The sequence below is a fragment of the Helianthus annuus genome, chromosome 12, assembly GCF_002127325.2.
Source record: "Helianthus annuus cultivar XRQ/B chromosome 12, HanXRQr2.0-SUNRISE, whole genome shotgun sequence".
Lineage (NCBI taxonomy): Eukaryota > Viridiplantae > Streptophyta > Magnoliopsida > Asterales > Asteraceae > Helianthus > Helianthus annuus.
Window position 1 is genome coordinate 100,662,779 of NC_035444.2, and position 18,964 is coordinate 100,681,742.

Sequence of the window (18,964 nt, forward strand, 5' to 3'; positions counted from 1 at the left end):
CCCAATGCCTCTAACTAGGCATTGGTCATGAAGTCCAGGTAATTAGTTCACGCCCGTCCTTTCGGCCCGGTGTGAGGGTGCCAAACCTAATAGCGCTATCAACTAAATACCTCGTTGCTTCTTCAGCAACACGGTAGATGTATGGGGTCTTACATGATTTATACTGTGTTCAATAGCCAACATCCCAATTAAACAGTTTACCCAGTATTCCCTTCAGAAACAGAAACGTTTACCAGATGTCCAAAACCACCGGGACGCATGCTTAGAAAAGTGCAGTGAACTCACCTTGGTTTGCTCGGTAAGATTAGTTATTCGTTTAACAGTTGATCAAACACGTCCTAGCATAGTTACCAGTAGGAATCAGTTTTATGTGCAAATGAACCATATAACTCATTTACAATTTCTTCACATATTCCTTGTTCACGTATCACACAATTACCATACATATAGCATGTAGTTCAGGTCATACAATCAATCTAGCATCACAAGAATACAAATATTTATCAAGTTAATAGTTCACTTATGTTTGGTACAATCCACGGCCACTCATTAGTCCATAATCCATTTACAACCCATTGTTAGTACTAACTTAGGTCCTCATGTTGTAACAGCCTACTAAGGCTTCGGCCCACACTTGCAACACTCATATTCACAAAACATTTGACAGCTTATATCCTTAGACCTATTGCATGTAATAGACACTAGTCATCACTCAACACATAGCAAACATTCACATACTGCTCACATAACAATTTTTATATCATCATACATAATCCAGTTCGCCATATAGGCTAACTAATGTGAGCTTGAATGACAATTTGATCCAACCATAGCTGGCCCAACTAACATGAACATAACCCAATTTAGTTCCTAGCCTACAGCCCACTATTTAATTTGCAGCCTTTAACCCAGTCCAACCCAATCCATTCTGTGATCCAAATCACAACCGTGGACCCCCACCCAGCACATGCATATCAATTAATCACTAATTGAATTCTTTTTTTTAAATAGATCTCCACTAACCAAACAATTCAACAAAAAATGAACAAACTTTGTTGGAACTCTAAACTTTTCACGTGAGTAAACAATTTTGAGAACAATCCTTTTTAAAACTCATCATATGCAATGTCAAATCAAACAGATAGCCACATGGGCTTGTAATAATAGGAAGATATAATTGGACCGATGAAAATATACTCAGTAACACTATCCCCAATAATCAAAACCATACATTCAAATTAAATCTAATTAGTGTTCTATTAGGAATTCATCATACAGTAGTCTTTGTTTGGCAAATTATTTTGCGACGTTCATGCTTAATAAATCATTATACCACATCCATATTCTAACAAAACACATCAATATATAATTGTCAAATTTTAACATGATCTAGCATGGCAGTACATAGTTAATATAGGCCAAGTTCCTCACGGTAGTCAAGATACCAATATCTTTTAATCAAAATCATACCAAACACAATCATCAATAAATAGCTAGCATAGACAGGAATTCACTAACCAGGCTCTTCAATTAATAAAGTGATGTCTCGAGAGGGGGGGGGGGTTCCACAGCCGACGAGATATCTTTATGGGGGTAGGGTTTTGTTTAAGTTCTTGCTATCCAAGTTTTTCATATTACGTAAACATGAAATATATAATGGGGCGGTTCCCTTTTTGTTTTTGGCCGACTTGTGATAATGGGCTCAAGCCCAAGTGACAATTAACAAAGAAAGGGGGTGGGACTTCGACTACAGTAGCTGCCGTATAGGTAGGGAAGGATGAGTAGGGTTTGTTTTGGTAAATTAAGGATTATGCAACTCAATACATACTAGCTTACATATACATAGAGGTTTAATATTGGGCCAAACTGATTAAAGGGGAAATGGGTGGGCCGAGAAGTAGCACAAATATATAAACATGTGGCCGAAATACATAAACACAAGTAAACTGGGCCGAATCACTTATGTGCGGTGGCCCAATTACATAAACATGTAGCGTTTAACAAGTTAACACATAACAAAGGTTCACACTTAACAAGATGTAACGTTTAGGTTTAAATTCAAGCTTCATGGAGTGATGCTAGATTAATGCACTAGAGAGGGATAACTAGAAGTTAAAATCACGAGACAAGGCGTCACTAACCTTGAGAGTAACCTTGAGAGTTCGGATTGTCACAAGATAGAAGGTAGACGACAACAAGCTTCTCCGCAACCACTTTGAATTAACAAAACAAAAAGGGAACATATTATTTTATGCGCAAGTATGTTTGTTAAGAATGCAAAAAGGTAACATACGAAAAGGGAACATATTTTGGAAGCTGCTTGAAAACACTGATTCATTTATGCTTAGGCTTATTTTACTTCTCCTGAATAGATATTGGCAAGGATAAAATCATGAACAATCCTAAGCCAAAATGTAAATTGCAATGCTAGTTTCATTTGACAAGCATGCATATTACGATTTCTTTAATAAGGCCTTATTAAAGTGAAATTTAAACAAACATCTTTATGTTTCTAACTCTTATTTTAACCTATCTAACTCATTCAACATGTTTATAATACCCAACTCAACTGTGTTTTCTATTCGAACGATTAAATTAATCTCTAACGCTTACCAATTTAATAGAATTTCCTAGTGTGTGAAACCCATCAGGTAACAATTAATCATTTAGACTTTCTTTTTGTTAGTCTACATCATCCAAACATATGTGTCGCACATGACAATTTTGAACAAGGTTTAGGGTAATTTCTCTGATTATGTACTGAAATAAGATTACAAGGTATATATATATATATATATATATATATATATATATATATATATACAGGGGGCCGCTAGAATGAGAACCACCTCGAGTTGTAAGAACCGCGAGAACTACTTGATCCGGGGCGAGGTGGACCAATTTTTTTTTTCAAAAACGTAGATGCATGAATTATGAACACATTCGTAAAAAAAATTTAAAAAAAAAGCCGTGCGTGTAGTTTTTTACACCACAAGTTTGTGGTTTACGAGTTCCGTAAATTTACGAAACTCGTAAACCACAAACTTGTGGTGTAAAAAACTACACGCATGGCATTTATCTAAAATTTTTTTTTACGAATGTGTTTATAATACATGCATCTACGTTTTTGAAAAAAAAAATTTGGTCCACCTCGCCCCGTACGGTGTGGTTCTCGCGGTTCTTACAACTCGAGGTGGTTCTCATTCTAGCGGTCCCCTACATATACATATATATATATATATATATATATATAATATAGGCCAGTTAACGTACAATAGGGCTTATCGTACATTACGTACGCGATAACCCCAGCGGTCTGATCTTCATCTCCCATGCGATTTCATACCACCATATGCGAACTGTACGAACTGTGTGAATTCAATCTTCCACATGCGATTTTGTCCATCTACACACCCCATGCCATTTTTCACATTACCCCACCCCATGATAACAATTTTTTCACATGCGATATTCAATCTTCCACATGCGATTCTACACACCACATGCCATTTTTCACATTACCCCATGCTAGCCATTTTTTCACATGCGATATTCAATCTTCCATATGCGATTCTACACACCCAATGCCATTTTTCACATTACCCCATGCTAGCCATTTTTTCACATGCGATATTCAATCTTCCACATGCGATTTTGTCTATCTACACACCCCATGCCATTTTTCACATTACCCCATGCTAACCATTTTTTCACATGTGATTTCATTGCATTTTCAAGCCATGCGATTTCATTTACGTTTTTATAACATGCGAAGATTGAATTCGCACCAGATCGAACGGCTGGGATGATCGCGTACGTATCGTACGATAAGTCGTAATGTATTTTACACTTTTCCTATATATATATATGTGTGTATATATATATATATAGAAAGTATAATGTACATTACGGCTTAACCTACATAACGTACGCGACCAAATTACGCAAGTGCATTTGAAAATCACGCACGTTATAATTAGAAACCTAATCACGCATGGGAGCATTTTTTATGTATTATTACGAAACATGTACAAATCACGCACGTTAATTTGATGCCCATGCGTGATAATTGATACTTGCGTGATTAATTATCCGTGCGTGATAAGTTGATCTGATGGTTAGTATTGTCGCGTACGTGAAGTATGATAAGGGTTTTTGTATGTTAACCGCTCTCTCTCTATATATATGTGTATATATATATATATATAGGGGATGGATCATGAGAAAACTAGTTTAAATAAGAAAACCAAAAAACTAACTAAAAAAGCCAAAAAAAACATGCCAAAATTTTTTTTTTTATTTTTTTTTTAAAAAATCGCAGCTTTTTATGCATGGAAAAAAATTTTCAAAAAAAAAAATATATAAAAAAAAGTTTTTGGTTGTATTGCACATGTGCAGTATTACGGATATAGTGCACATGTGTAGTACACATATGATCACATATATTGGAGTCACGAATCGTTTTACAAGAAAGAACTATCGACTCCTTTTAACCAATATCGTTTTTTTACACGTCACAATCCATCCATATATAAATATATTTATTTCTTATTGATGCTCACATTTCATTGTTTTTATATGTATTGATTGTAACTTAAAGCTATGGAATCATTCAAGATAGCTTACATTTTCCTCGAAGAGTACTTTGACTAACATATACAGACCAGAATGAGTAATTAAGCATGTAAACAAAAAGATTTGCCAAAGAAAAGGATTTGTAATTGGAGTCACGAATAAATTGAATGATTACTAGAATATAATTCTGCACAAAACATAAATATAAGATTCAAACTATGAACTATTCAAGTTTCAATAAATCATTTACTTTTACATTTTCGCCATCTAATTCAATTTTACATTTCTAATCAGTTACACATTTTTACATAATACATAATATCTATTCAAGTTTCAACAAATTAAAAATATATTCATCATATAATAGAATCGAAGTACAAAGATAAGTAAAGAATTTGGAAGTTTACCTAAAAAAAAATAGAAAAAGGAGCAATTTGGGAACACTCACAAAAAAAAAAAGAAATTGGAGCAATTTGGGAACAAATTAGTGCATGGCATATAAAACCCTAATTTGGGTTTCAAAGAAGCAAGGAAACTTAAGAAAAAATACTTAGAATAACATGTTTCAAGGATATGATCGAACTAGATACCTGTTGTTGAATAGAGTGAAAGCTTAACCATGGAGCCATTTTTCATTTTTTGTGAATGGGTTCATACCACATTTTATTTATGGGTTCAACCCATATTTTTTATATACCTATCTACTAAGAATTCGAAACTGAGTGGGTTCGCATGAACCCGCACTTCATTAACTAGATCCGTCCCTGATGAAGACTAAAACTATATTTTCAGAACAGTTTTAAGTCTTTATAATTTACCAATTGACATAACTAATCTCTTGTTTTGGTGAAAACAGCACGTAGGTCAAAAACTTGCAATAACAATAAGAAATAACCACATGCATGTCAAATTCGTTGTATAAGACTTGTCCCATGCAACCCTCACTAGTAATAGTCTTCCAAAATGAGGTCATTTCTTAAAACGTGACATCAATAGTTTAATTAATTAAGCATTCATGGTATTTTCTTATATTGAATATAAGAAACTTGTATAGTTTGGTTTACAAATGGGAAATAATAAGGATAATAATAAATAGATAATAATACTGAACTACTAAGTCCTTACGACAAAGGAAAGATTTTGAATGAACAGGGTGGAAATCCTCTCTTTCTTGGCACTCTAAAGTTGCATGCCAACAACAATAGATTCGGTGGTCAATCCTAGAATTTGTAATTTATTCTCCAAGCCAACCATCCCACCCTATATATATATTCAGCTTTCAACGGTTGGATCATATGCAGATTTTAACAAATTAAAGATTTATTTCTGCAGCTTCTTGAACGAGAGGGATGGTCGGTTTTGTGAGAACATTGGTTGCGATAACCTTACTTGTTTCGGTGTATTCTGTTGCTGGCACTACCAGGCACTACGAGTTTAATGTATATATATCTAACATGCTAGTTTCTTTATTGTATATGTAAGGCAACATAACACACATTTATGCGCGCAGATCCAACTGCAAAATGTGACAAGGCTTTGCCACACGAGGAGCATGGTGACGGTGAATGGGAAATTTCCAGGTCCACCCATCGTAGCTCGGGAGGGTGACCGCTTGCTTATCAAAGTTACCAATAACGTCTCCAATAATATTACAATCCATTGGTACTGGATAGATAAATATATTTTGTAATTCTAACAGTAAAATATTAGATCCTATTTAGTACGTAATTGCGATATATATTATATTGTTCGGTGTATGTTTCTCAGGCATGGTATCCGTCAGCTACGGAGTGGTTGGGCAGATGGGCCAGCTTACGTAACGCAATGCCCCATACAAACGGGACAGAGTTATGTGTATAACTATACGGTCATCGGACAAAGAGGAACTTTGTTTTGGCACGCACATATATCATGGCTACGAGCGAGTCTCTATGGCCCTCTTATCATTCTCCCAAAGCTTAGTGTCCCATACCCTTTTACAAAGCCCTATAAAGAGGTTCCCATCATCTTTGGTAACAAATTATCATGTCAACTTTTTAAATTATATATGGTATTTTATAATAATGTTGCCTAGCATGAGATAGAAAATGATGTCTGCAGGAGAATGGTTTAATACGGATCCAGAAGCCATAATTGCCGAAGCAACACAAACTGGTGGAGGTCCAAACGTTTCTGACGCCTATACCTTCAATGGGCTTCCTGGTCCTTTCTATAACTGTTCTGCTAAAGGTACTTGTAGCATTTGGTACGCGTGTGTTTCAACTCTATATATATGCATACTTATATACAGATATCACCATAGACTTTCGTAATCAAAATTGGCAGATACGCTCAAACTGAAGGTTAAGCACGCGAAGACATACCTACTTCGACTCATCAATGCAGCACTCAACGATGAACTCTTTTTTAGCATAGCAAACCACACCCTCACAGTTGTTGAAGTTGATGCCATTTACACAAAACCTTTCGACACTGAGACACTTATACTAGCTCCTGGTCAAACCACCAATGTCCTCCTTAAGACCAAACTGAAATTTCCTGGTGCCAACTTTGTTATGTCTGCAAGACCATATGTAACAGGACAAGGAACCTTTGACAATTCCACTGTTGCTGGTATTCTTGAATATGAGTCGTCCATTCCCATGAAAAATCTGCCACTCTTTAAACCAGCATTACCACCTTTAAATGACACGTCATTCGTGACGCAATTTTCAAATAGGCTTCGAAGCTTGGCGAGTGCTCAGTTTCCAGCTAATGTTCCACAGAAGATTGACAGACATCTTTTTTTCACTGTAGGACTTGGTACCAGTCCTTGTGAAAAAAATAAAACTTGCCAAGGCCCAAATGGAACCAGGTTCGCTGCGTCTATTAACAATGTGTCCTTTGTACAGCCAAGTGTTGCCCTTCTCCAGTCCCATTATTCTGGTCAATCAGAGGGTGTTTATAGTCCTTATTTCCCTATCACCCCATTTCATCGGTTTAACTATACCGGGACTCCTCCAAATAATACCTTTGTGAGCAATGGTACAAAACTTATGGTTCTTCCATTTAATACTAGTGTCGAGTTGGTCTTGCAAGATACTAGCATTCTTGGCGTTGAAAGCCACCCTCTTCATCTCCATGGCTTCAATTTCTTTGTTGTTGGTCAAGGGTTTGGAAACTATGATCCTAACAAGGACCCTAAGAACTTCAATCTTGTGGACCCTATTGAAAGGAACACGGTTGGTGTCCCTTCTGGCGGGTGGGTTGCTATACGGTTTCTTGCAGATAACCCAGGTTTGTTTCTATGAATAATGCAGACCTGTTTCCTACATACAAATATATCCTAAGTTCTCGTGGATGATAATTTACGTGTTGAGCAGGGGTATGGTTCATGCACTGCCATTTGGAAGTTCATACAAGTTGGGGTTTGAAGATGGCTTGGCTTGTCTTGGATGGAAAACTTCCAAACCAAAAGCTCTTACCTCCACCAGTGGATCTTCCAAAGTGCTAATTTTGGCTGCTTCTGTTCAATCTTTTTAACATACAGTTTCGCCGGATTGCATATTTTTACATACTGAATTTACTTCCCTAAGAGTTGCCTAGCTACCAGAGTCGAAGGCTGTTCATTTGATATAACATCCAAATTTTCACTTGTTGAATGTAATTATATAGTTGTTGCGAAACATTCTTTATAAAATATTTTCTTTAATGGAGATGGCATGCTAATTTTGATCATGTTCCGGTTAAGCTTTTCTTTGGATATCCCACATTCCAACATAAAATCGATAAACATATATCCGACAAAAGAAATTAAACAAAAGATGATCATTGACATGATTACGTACTCTCAAAACAAGTAGAAAGCTGATGTGTAGAAGAACATTCTTATTTTATAAGCATTACACTTTTTCTTATCTTTTATATTAGATTTGTTCTAACTTTTGTACATATTTGTAGTTTACATTGATAATGATACCTATAATAAAAAATAAAAAAAATAAAACTTAGAAATTCAATCGACTACAACCTTTTTACGCTTGTGTGAAATGATATAACCCAATATTCAAATATTCATCTTTTTTCTGCAAATCTTCAAGTTCTTGAATCATATCTTTGAACCTTCGAGATGTCTGCTGGTGAAGATATTATCACAGTAGAAGAAGCTCGTGGTGGTTTACCACTATTGAAGTGGGACGAGGGCCTGTTTGAGTAGGTTGTTAGAGGTTATCAACTTGCTCCTAAATGGGATGCAAGATATCCTTCCAAAGGACAGACGGTTGCAACTGCACCGCCTGGGTATATCACGTTGTTTGCCGACGTCTTCTACGAGGGGAATTTCCGACTTCCGACTACCCATTTCCTGGGTAATATACTTCAGTATTATGGATTTCATATATCTTAGATGAGCCCAATGTGCATGATGCGTGTGAGGCACTTTGAGTTCGTTTGTCGGTCTCAGGGAGGGAGCCGACTATTGATAAATTTAGAGTTTTCTATCAACTTCAGAATAACATGGGATTTTTCTCCTTCGCTTTGCGCAGTGTGAAGAAAATTTTGATTAGTCCTCCTAAAAGCTTCCATGATTGGAAGATGAAATTCTTTTTTATCCACGTGGAGGTTATTCCTATGGCGATGCAGTTCAGGGGGATGGGTCTGATTGCTAAGAAGGACGTGAAAGTTTCGCGCGGCGTGGCGTGGTATGAGAATCTAATGGCACTACCGAATCGGGTTTTTGGTGAGCAAGTGCTATTTGCTGCCGGGATGAGTGATAAATGACCTCTAGATAGTGAGAATGTTCATGTCTTGCTACTTGATGGAGAAGGTAAGCTTCCTTCGAGCCTTCTGTCTGTAAGGGAGTTTTTGAAGGTTCTTTAATTTTTGCTAGCTTCTCTTTTCCTGATGTAAATGTCACACCCCGAAATATCAGAGCTTGACGTGACTGGACCGGTATCTTCATTGCACAGCGGAAGCAAATAAGCTAAGACTTCTAGAAAAAGAACGTCGCTAAGTACTCGAATTCCCATGGGTTCTCCTATTCGAACCATTCCATAGTTTTGAAAATGCAACCTGAGAAAGAACATGCGAAAAAGTCAACAAAAAGTTGAGCGAGTTCATAGTTTGTTTTGAAAAAGATTTAAAACAAATCTTTTTGATAACCGGTTTAAAAGTTGTTGAGAAAATATAGTAAAATTATTTTCTTGGCATGATATATGAAAGTTGTGAGTCTAGCCCACAAGAGTCTTTTTAAGCAGGACCGACTCGTCCTCTTACTTGTACATAAGTTGAAAACATTATCAAAGTTTGTAAATACATGTATTATGAGTTTGCGTCAAATGAATATCAAAAACATTTGAAGGTTATAGTGTTGTAAGTTGGTATGAAAAGCGTCTATGAACATGTTGATCATTAATGTTTCGCGAGGACATTAATATATGCGACGACATAGGAGGTACTCAACCCGCGTAGGCAATTTAAGTGTCGAACTCTCGACGCTGGACACAACAGCACTCTAAGTGGTCACCCATGGACCGTGAGTGGGGCTCGCCCGTACCCATTAGATCTAACCTTTGTTCCTTGGTCCTCAAAAGGATTAATGGCACCTCAGTTACAGCCTATGCTCACATGATCTAAGAGTTCATTCCATAACTTAATCATACCTAAGTTTGACATGTATTTTCCCCCGAAAGTTGTAAACCGAAACATTGAAAGAAAAGGGGGACATGATCTCACTGGGTTGTCTCGTTTTTCGTACGCAGGCCAACCCAGTCCCGTTGTTGTAACTAGGACATTCTCGTCACTAGTCATGAAAATCATGCACGTTTGTGAAAATACGCGTTTGTTTTATAAAACCGGTATGTTTAGTATAAACCGTTCGTAAACCATTTGAGTTCCTTGAAATCCATTCGCAATATGGTTTAGAAATATGAGTTTTCGTTCAACGAAAAGTTGTTTATTTTTGCAAAACTTGCATGTCTTTCCACCCCCGAAAACATTTATAAAAAAATGTAAAACAGTAAAAAGTGGGGGTTATGAACTCACCTTGACGTTCCTGTGCAATGCTAGCTTAGTGTGATTCCGAAGTATCGTTCCAAGAACGGTAATTAGCTAGCGTGCATCTATAGTATTCCTAACATGGAATAGCTTATTAGTTTCTAATTAAACAACGTAGTTAAACTACGTGTCCGAGCTCTACCGAATCGTTAACTAAACGATTCTACGAAGGTGTTGTTACTTTTACTTAGAATAACCAATCTATGGTTACTCGGTTTCGTATATATTCGGGACAAGTACTAAGTCCCGAAATGACTTAGTTTCCGAATGATTAGGATACGTATATTTATATATATAAATATACTTATGAAGTCGTGTTGGTCATCGTGATTCAGAAGTACGTGGATGGATCAACGTACGTCTCGTCGTAGCTTTCATAAGACGTAACTAAATAAATACATATATTCATGTTCGAATCGTTGGCGTTTGGAATAAATATAAAACGTTACATTATATTTACTTTATAAAAGTATACGGACTAATGGCGTTTGAAATAAATAAAACGATTATATTTATTTCGTAAGGTCGCACGAATTAGCGACGGTTGAAAGAATATTTGGATTCTAAATAATGGAAAGAAATATAAATAATTATATTCACTTTAAAAGATTTCCGAATGCTAAACGTTCGTAATAACTATGAAAACTACATTTAGTGTGTAAAAGGGGTTTAATGTCATCGTTTGAAAATAAAATAAATATAAGTGATTATATCTATTTTATAAAATGACACGTAGTAACGACGTTCGAAATAAATATAAACTCTATATTTGTCTTATAAGAGCTTCGGAAATATCAATGTTTGATTAAATATAGATAATTATATTTATCAAAATAATTGTCGGGTTTCGTTAAGTTGTAACTCACTTGTTGTCGAAATATTATAATTTCAGTTTATAAGTTATATAAGTTATAAAACGACACTAAATACATATACTTTTATATTTAGTTTTATAAGAAAACTAGAGTTTTGATTGGTGTCGTTTTTAAGATATACTCTTGTTTTGTAATTCGAGTTTTTATGAAAATCGGACATAGTTTCCGCTGTTTTTGGACGTCCCGACATCTAAGTGTCGCTATACTTTTCAAAATTCAACCAGTAACCCAATGCAATGTAATCAAATATATAGTTTTCGTCAAGTAATAATAAACGTAAACTAATACCAAAACGAAACGGGTCGAGCTCGGTCGCGTTTAACTATATAAAGTCTAAAATCCATAAAAATCTACGTTAATTTCGCGTCGTTAAACTTTACCGGGTCTTGCGTCGACTGAGTTGACCCGCTGTTGACCTGAGTTTGACTGAGTCGACTCGGTTTGACCGAGTCAACCGGAACCAAAGCTGAGACCAACCAACCCGCTTGACCCGAACCGAACCATTGACCAGTTTGACTTGTCTTGACCGAACCCGTGTGAACCGAACCTAAATAATCCCCACTACCACAGCTGAATCTGGACCGAGTGAACACATGCTTTACCAAACCTCGACCTTGAAACCTGAACCGAGTCCATCTGAAGTTGAACATTTCTAACTGAACATCATCATCATCGACTACTGTAGACATCATAATCGGAAAAACACACCCGTTCAGATCTAAAAAAAATCAAAAGGAAAGAGAGAGTGTTGTGAGGTTTACCGGTAGACTCGTCAGAAGTAACGCCTCCACTGTTACTCACGGCGGCGTCTCCGTCGGTATGTTTCAACGGTAATCGTTCGGCTCCCCATCTTTCTCTCTCCTCTCTCGTTCTCCTCTCTTCATGCTCTCTCTCTCTCTTCGCTTCCTGCTCTCGCTCTGAAACCGCCGCCATACGCCACCACCATCTGGTGGTGGCAGCCGTTAAATCGGAAAACATAGGGGGTGTCTGAGTTGTCGTCGGAGCAGAAGGGAGTCGGAGGGGTGTAGGTGTTTCGAGTGGGTGGAGATGAAGGTGGAGAGGTGTGATTGTGGTGTGGTGGTTCACCGGAACCCAGCTGGACCGAGACTCCGACCGCCGATCTTCACTGTCGCCGCCGTGAGCGGCGGCGCCGCTCTTGCTTCGCCGTTCCTCTCCGTCTCCTCTCTCTCATTTCTTTCCTGGCCAACCGTCGCTCACCACCACCACCACGATGGTGGTGGTGGTCCGTTTCATACATCGCAGAGAGGGGGGGTGTCGCCGGTAACCGGCTCTCGTGTGTGTGCGCCAAACTTTAAAAATAAGAGGGAGATATCAGGCAATGGAGTGTTGTGTTTGTTGGATTTTGTTAGGGGGTTAGGGTTTCGTTCACAACAAGAAGATGAAGGAGAAGCTTATAGTTGTGGTGTGTTTGTCTAGTTAACAGAGAAGGACAATTTAGATAGGTGGAGTGGATAAGGTGCCTTTATGAAGGAACATGTTTGTGAAACGGCTGATCAAAATGGGATAGGTTAGGGTTTTGCACAAATAAATAGCTAGGTTTGTTTCTAATGGGCTTGGGCTTGGGCCCAAGGCCCGCAAGCCCAAACCCCGTGTTTAAGTGGTTTGAATTTTTCTACATGACCCGTTATCAAAATCCGAGCTCCACTTTACGTCAAAGATGAAATTTTTAAGAATAAAAGGCGTAAGATAGTGTCGTTTGTCGTGTTCGACGCGTTCGTTCGTCGCTTTAACTAAAAATCGCGTAAATACTGCGTTGACCGTTTTAATTCCGTTCTTCGATCCAGTTTCGACTACGATTGTTAAAATTTTAGTACGAAACTAAATATTACGAAACCTTTAAGTTTTAAAGGTAATACGTATAACCGATGCTTCCGTTTCGTTGACGGTGCGTTTCCTACAGTCGTGTTTTTCATTCACGTTCGCGTTTGTGAGGTACGGATGCACAATAAATTCGCACAGCTAAGTTTATAAGTGTAAAATACGCGTATAAAATTTGTGATTGTCAGCATTGTCAGTATTTTGTTCGGTTTCTGTTCGTTTTTGTTTATCGTTTAGCAGATTTTTCTGCAAATCACCATTCGCGCACTGCAAAGCCAGTTAGACGTTCCTACGCACTCCAAAGGCCTAATTAATTTAATTAGTGCCCTAAACACTATTTATTATTGTCTTAAACATTGGTTAATCGCATAATTAGAGGCCGTTAATCACCGGTTGTCACATTCTCCCCCTGTTGCAGAAATTTCGTCCTCGAAATTTAGTGTATGTTATCTCCTCAAAGTTGTGTCGTTCCTAGGTAAGTCCGAATAATACCAAAGTGAATGACCGCATAAGCAAATCAAAACTTATTCGAATTATATGAATGTAAAGACGTTTTGCATCAATAAGAACCCAACGGTTTAGCTGAGTTTGTTCCAAAAATCGAAGTCAAGTGAACGAAGCGTAGTGATACTATCACCAACGCGACCAAGTTTACGGAGTTCAAAAAAAAAGGGGAATTTCAACCAATAGAATTCCAAATGAACGTTTACAGTATGCAAATCAATTTTGAAACAATAGAATTCACTACCAACGGAAACTGGTGTTGGTTGTTGTATGATTGAAACTCGAATTCAACAAGTATAAATAAATAAGGTCATAAAAATGATTTATCAACAATCAAACCGTTAAATGAATAAAATCAACGTGTTGCAAGGATACACCGAATTAGCCCAAGCTACAAGTTTATACCGACACCACAAGGTGTCGTAGTGATCGAAATAATTCAATAATAGTGGTGATTGAACAAGCATCACCTTGTTTTGAAATCAAGTGAGAGGTTCAACAAAGTAAATCTGAATGTTTGTTTCAAACAAATCTCATAGGATTTTCAATTGAAAATGAGACAAGGAAATAATGTTTTCGATCGAGAATGAAAAAGCAATGAATATCACAAAATGTTCGATCGATGCTGAAAGAACCGTTAAGAGGTACACCGAAATACGAAATGAATTTGTGTACCATTACCTTAACACACAATTGTATTAAGGCTGATTTAATACAATAAATCGAACAAACGGATTTAATATCAATAATCAAATAAATAAGCAGTTAAATCCGTACATGATGTGTGCAAGCGAGATTAGCGCAAGCTTCAAATATGTGAGACGCCACCACAAGGTGATCGTGATCAAAGAAACGACTCAATGAAGTCGAAGACCAAACAAGCATGTTATGGTTCAAAGCAAATGAAGTGCTTGTTGGGATTATGTAGAATATGATGACTTCAATCCATCATATTAGACCTTGAATTGAATATATATCATGAGCAAGTTCAAACAATTGAACTTGGTTTAGTCACATTTCAACAATGAATGCACGTATCGATACGAAATTTCAACATGGTTACAACGAAAAACCATGTATGTAGCTTGAAAAGGAAAAGAGATCCAACAAGTTTCATTGACTCGATATCAAGGAGTCAACGCTTTACAACAATGCAATCGTCCAAATCACAATGCAATAATCAACATAGAGAAACAATATTGAACGTTGATAAAGCAACAATTTCGAGTGAAGTCACATGCGTAACAAACGACGCATGTATAAATATGAATTCATCAAGAATGAAACAAATGAGCATTCACTATTACGGAAGAAAATTTTTGTGATGCAATGATCATTAGAGGTAAGTAGAAATGTAAAAAAAAAAAAAAAAATCTACTCACTAGATGCAAAAGTCGGAATTTCAATAAAAGAAATTTAAGGACTTTACCTGGAATTTCGAACATAGCGTAATCGCCATTAATGAGGGAGGGGGAGTGTGAAGACATGTGACTTCTTATGCAGCGCCAATAGTTGTGAGTCTCATCAGACTAAACACCGACTGTTTTGAGATCTTGTTTAAGCATACCTTAGCGTGATTCGTGACGCTTGCAGGATCATGTGGCAAAGTGACGCATTGTGGTCGGTAGTTCTCCCGCTGCCGGAATTAGAATCGTTGTTATCGTGCTCGATCATGTTTTCCAAAGGTCTTGCCTCGAAAGTCGTGTGTGATGTACTCCGACGTCCGCTGACGTATAGTTTAAGTTTCATGTATAGTTGCGCAATAGCGTTCCGTTCCACGTAGATTACCTGCTTGGTAATTAAAATAGCATAGACAATATAGATAATGGCATTTGCCCAAGTTAATAATCGCAGTTCCTACGTGAGAACCTTTAATTAACTTAGACATGAGTTTTTCCAAAGGTCCTAGATGCATGTTATCAAAACTCTCAAGGTTTTGCTTAGTATATGTAATCGTTTCGTGTATCGTGTATCAAACGCAACTCTTGTGTATGTTTAAAACCAAAATTGTTGACTCATTGTTTCTTGGCAACGGTTGGAACCCATATTCGAGTCTTAGGCGTTCTGTACGTGTTCAATTCTTGATATCTAAGTTCCCAGAGGAAAGTAAGGTTAAAGCCTAGGTATCTCTACAGAACCTAATTCGCTGAAACCTATTGCTCTGATACCAATCTGTCACACCCCGAAATATCAGAGCTTGACGTGACTGGACCGGTATCTTCATTGCACAGCGGAAGCAAATAAGCTAAGACTTCTAGAAAAAGAACGTCGCTAAGTACTCGAATTCCCATGGGTTCTCCTATTCGAACCATTCCATAGTTTTGAAAATGCAACCTGAGAAAGAACATGCGAAAAAGTCAACAAAAAGTTGAGCGAGTTCATAGTTTGTTTTGAAAAAGATTTAAAACAAATCTTTTTGATAACCGGTTTAAAAGTTGTTGAGAAAATATAGTAAAATTATTTTCTTGGCATGATATATGAAAGTTGTGAGTCTAGCCCACAAGAGTCTTTTTAAGCAGGACCGACTCGTCCTCTTACTTGTACATAAGTTGAAAACATTATCAAAGTTTGTAAATACATGTATTATGAGTTTGCGTCAAATGAATATCAAAAACATTTGAAGGTTATAGTGTTGTAAGTTGGTATGAAAAGCGTCTATGAACATGTTGATCATTAATGTTTCGCGAGGACATTAATATATGCGACGACATAGGAGGTACTCAACCCGCGTAGGCAATTTAAGTGTCGAACTCTCGACGCTGGACACAACAGCACTCTAAGTGGTCACCCATGGACCGTGAGTGGGGCTCGCCCGTACCCATTAGATCTAACCTTTGTTCCTTGGTCCTCAAAAGGATTAATGGCACCTCAGTTACAGCCTATGCTCACATGATCTAAGAGTTCATTCCATAACTTAATCATACCTAAGTTTGACATGTATTTTCCCCCGAAAGTTGTAAACCGAAACATTGAAAGAAAAGGGGGACATGATCTCACTGGGTTGTCTCGTTTTTCGTACGCAGGCCAACCCAGTCCCGTTGTTGTAACTAGGACATTCTCGTCACTAGTCATGAAAATCATGCACGTTTGTGAAAATACGCGTTTGTTTTATAAAACCGGTATGTTTAGTATAAACCGTTCGTAAACCATTTGAGTTCCTTGAAATCCATTCGCAATATGGTTTAGAAATATGAGTTTTCGTTCAACGAAAAGTTGTTTATTTTTGCAAAACTTGCATGTCTTTCCACCCCCGAAAACATTTATAAAAAAATGTAAAACAGTAAAAAGTGGGGGTTATGAACTCACCTTGACGTTCCTGTGCAATGCTAGCTTAGTGTGATTCCGAAGTATCGTTCCAAGAACGGTAATTAGCTAGCGTGCATCTATAGTATTCCTAACATGGAATAGCTTATTAGTTTCTAATTAAACAACGTAGTTAAACTACGTGTCCGAGCTCTACCGAATCGTTAACTAAACGATTCTACGAAGGTGTTGTTACTTTTACTTAGAATAACCAATCTATGGTTACTCGGTTTCGTATATATTCGGGACAAGTACTAAGTCCCGAAATGACTTAGTTTCCGAATGATTAGGATACGTATATTTATATATATAAATATACTTATGAAGTCGTGTTGGTCATCGTGATTCAGAAGTACGTGGATGGATCAACGTACGTCTCGTCGTAGCTTTCATAAGACGTAACTAAATAAATACATATATTCATGTTCGAATCGTTGGCGTTTGGAATAAATATAAAACATTACATTATATTTACTTTATAAAAGTATACGGACTAATGGCGTTTGAAATAAATAAAACGATTATATTTATTTCGTAAGGTCGCACGAATTAGCGACGGTTGAAAGAATATTTGGATTCTAAATAATGGAAAGAAATATAAATAATTATATTCACTTTAAAAGATTTCCGAATGCTAAACGTTCGTAATAACTATGAAAACTACATTTAGTGTGTAAAAGGGGTTTAATGTCATCGTTTGAAAATAAAATAAATATAAGTGATTATATCTATTTTATAAAATGACACGTAGTAACGACGTTCGAAATAAATATAAACTCTATATTCGTCTTATAAGAGCTTCGGAAATATCAATGTTTGATTAAATATAGATAATTATATTTATCAAAATAATTGTCGGGTTTCGTTAAGTTGTAACTCACTTGTTGTCGAAATATTATAATTTCAGTTTATAAGTTATATAAGTTATAAAACGACACTAAATACATATACTTTTATATTTAGTTTTATAAGAAAACTAGAGTTTTGATTGGTGTCGTTTTTAAGATATACTCTTGTTTTGTAATTCGAGTTTTTATGAAAATCGGACATAGTTTCCGCTGTTTTTGGACGTCCCGACATCTAAGTGTCGCTATACTTTTCAAAATTCAACCAGTAACCCAATGCAATGTAATCAAATATATAGTTTTCGTCAAGTAATAATAAACGTAAACTAATACCAAAACGAAACGGGTCGAGCTCGGTCGCGTTTAACTATATAAAGTCTAAAATCCATAAAAATCTACGTTAATTTCGCGTCGTTAAACTTTACCGGGTCTTGCGTCGACTGAGTTGACCCGCTGTTGACCTGAGTTTGACTGAGTCGACTCGGTTTGACCGAGTCAACCGGAACCAAAGCTGAGACCGACCAACCCGCTTGACCCGAACCGAACCATTGACCAGTTTGACTTGTCTTGACCGAACCCGTGTGAACCGAACCTAAATAATCCCCACTACCACAGCTGAATCTGGACCGAGTGAACACATGCTTTACCAAACCTCGACCTTGAAACCTGAACCGAGTCCATCTGAAGTTGAACATTTCTAACTGAACATCATCATCATCGACTACTGTAGACATCATAATCGGAAAAACACACCCGTTCAGATCTAAAAAAAAATCAAAAGGAAAGAGAGAGTGTTGTGAGGTTTACCGGTAGACTCGTCAGAAGTAACGCCTCCACTGTTACTCACGGCGGCGTCTCCGTCGGTATGTTTCAACGGTAATCGTTCGGCTCCCCATCTTTCTCTCTCCTCTCTCGTTCTCCTCTCTTCATGCTCTCTCTCTCTTCGCTTCCTGCTCTCGCTCTGAAACCGCCGCCATACGCCACCACCAT

At 37.2% G+C, this 18,964-nt stretch overlaps 2 protein-coding genes and 1 long non-coding RNA gene across 4 annotated transcripts; 1 reads left to right on the plus strand and 2 right to left on the minus strand.

The window, feature by feature from the left end:
• Positions 1-5,879: 5,879 nt before the first annotated feature.
• On the plus strand, positions 5,880-8,270 carry LOC110895612 (laccase-17). Its single transcript, XM_022142931.2, has 6 exons — positions 5,880-6,014; positions 6,086-6,237; positions 6,343-6,587; positions 6,676-6,804; positions 6,901-7,851; positions 7,938-8,270. The coding sequence occupies exons 1-6, from the start codon at positions 5,925-5,927 to the stop codon at positions 8,066-8,068; spliced, it is 1,698 nt and encodes a 565-aa protein (XP_021998623.1). The 5' UTR covers positions 5,880-5,924; the 3' UTR covers positions 8,069-8,270.
• Positions 8,271-8,580: 310 nt separating this feature from the next.
• LOC118484982 lies at positions 8,581-12,957 on the minus strand. 2 transcript variants are annotated; one of them, XM_035981155.1, is made up of 4 exons: positions 12,245-12,957; positions 11,864-12,162; positions 10,597-10,684; positions 8,581-9,624 (listed from the first exon to the last, which is right to left on the minus strand). In XM_035981155.1, the coding sequence occupies exons 1-3, from the start codon at positions 12,459-12,461 to the stop codon at positions 10,622-10,624; spliced, it is 579 nt and encodes a 192-aa protein (XP_035837048.1). In that variant the 5' UTR covers positions 12,462-12,957; the 3' UTR covers positions 8,581-9,624; positions 10,597-10,621. The 2 variants fall into 2 exon arrangements, 1 of the variants encoding a protein (XP_035837048.1); XR_004875419.1 differs by having other exon boundaries at positions 9,577-9,624; positions 10,597-10,673; positions 12,245-12,956.
• Positions 12,958-16,098: 3,141 nt separating this feature from the next.
• On the minus strand, positions 16,099-18,757 carry LOC118484983. The gene is made up of 3 exons (XR_004875426.1): positions 18,400-18,757; positions 17,133-17,220; positions 16,099-16,160 (listed from the first exon to the last, which is right to left on the minus strand). It is a non-coding gene; the product is annotated as an uncharacterized LOC118484983 (long non-coding RNA).
• Positions 18,758-18,964: the final 207 nt, after the last annotated feature.

Bases quoted from the DNA above. Each gene is read 5' to 3' on its own strand.
- LOC118484982 (XM_035981155.1), bottom strand. From the start codon at position 12,461: ATGTTTTCCGATTTAACGGCTGCCACCACCAGATGGTGGTGGCGTATG. The intron at 12,163-12,244 runs GTAAACCTCACA...TGATGTCTACAG, and splicing joins TACTTCTGACGAGTCTACCG to TAGTCGATGATGATGATGTT. The intron at 10,685-11,863 runs GTAAAGTTTAAC...ATTCCATGTTAG, and splicing joins CTCAGTCGACGCAAGACCCG to GAATACTATAGATGCACGCT.
- LOC110895612 (XM_022142931.2), top strand. From the start codon at position 5,925: ATGGTCGGTTTTGTGAGAACATTGGTTGCGATAACCTTACTTGTTTCG. The intron at 6,805-6,900 runs GTACTTGTAGCA...CAAAATTGGCAG, and splicing joins CTATAACTGTTCTGCTAAAG to ATACGCTCAAACTGAAGGTT. The intron at 7,852-7,937 runs GTTTGTTTCTAT...CGTGTTGAGCAG, and splicing joins GTTTCTTGCAGATAACCCAG to GGGTATGGTTCATGCACTGC.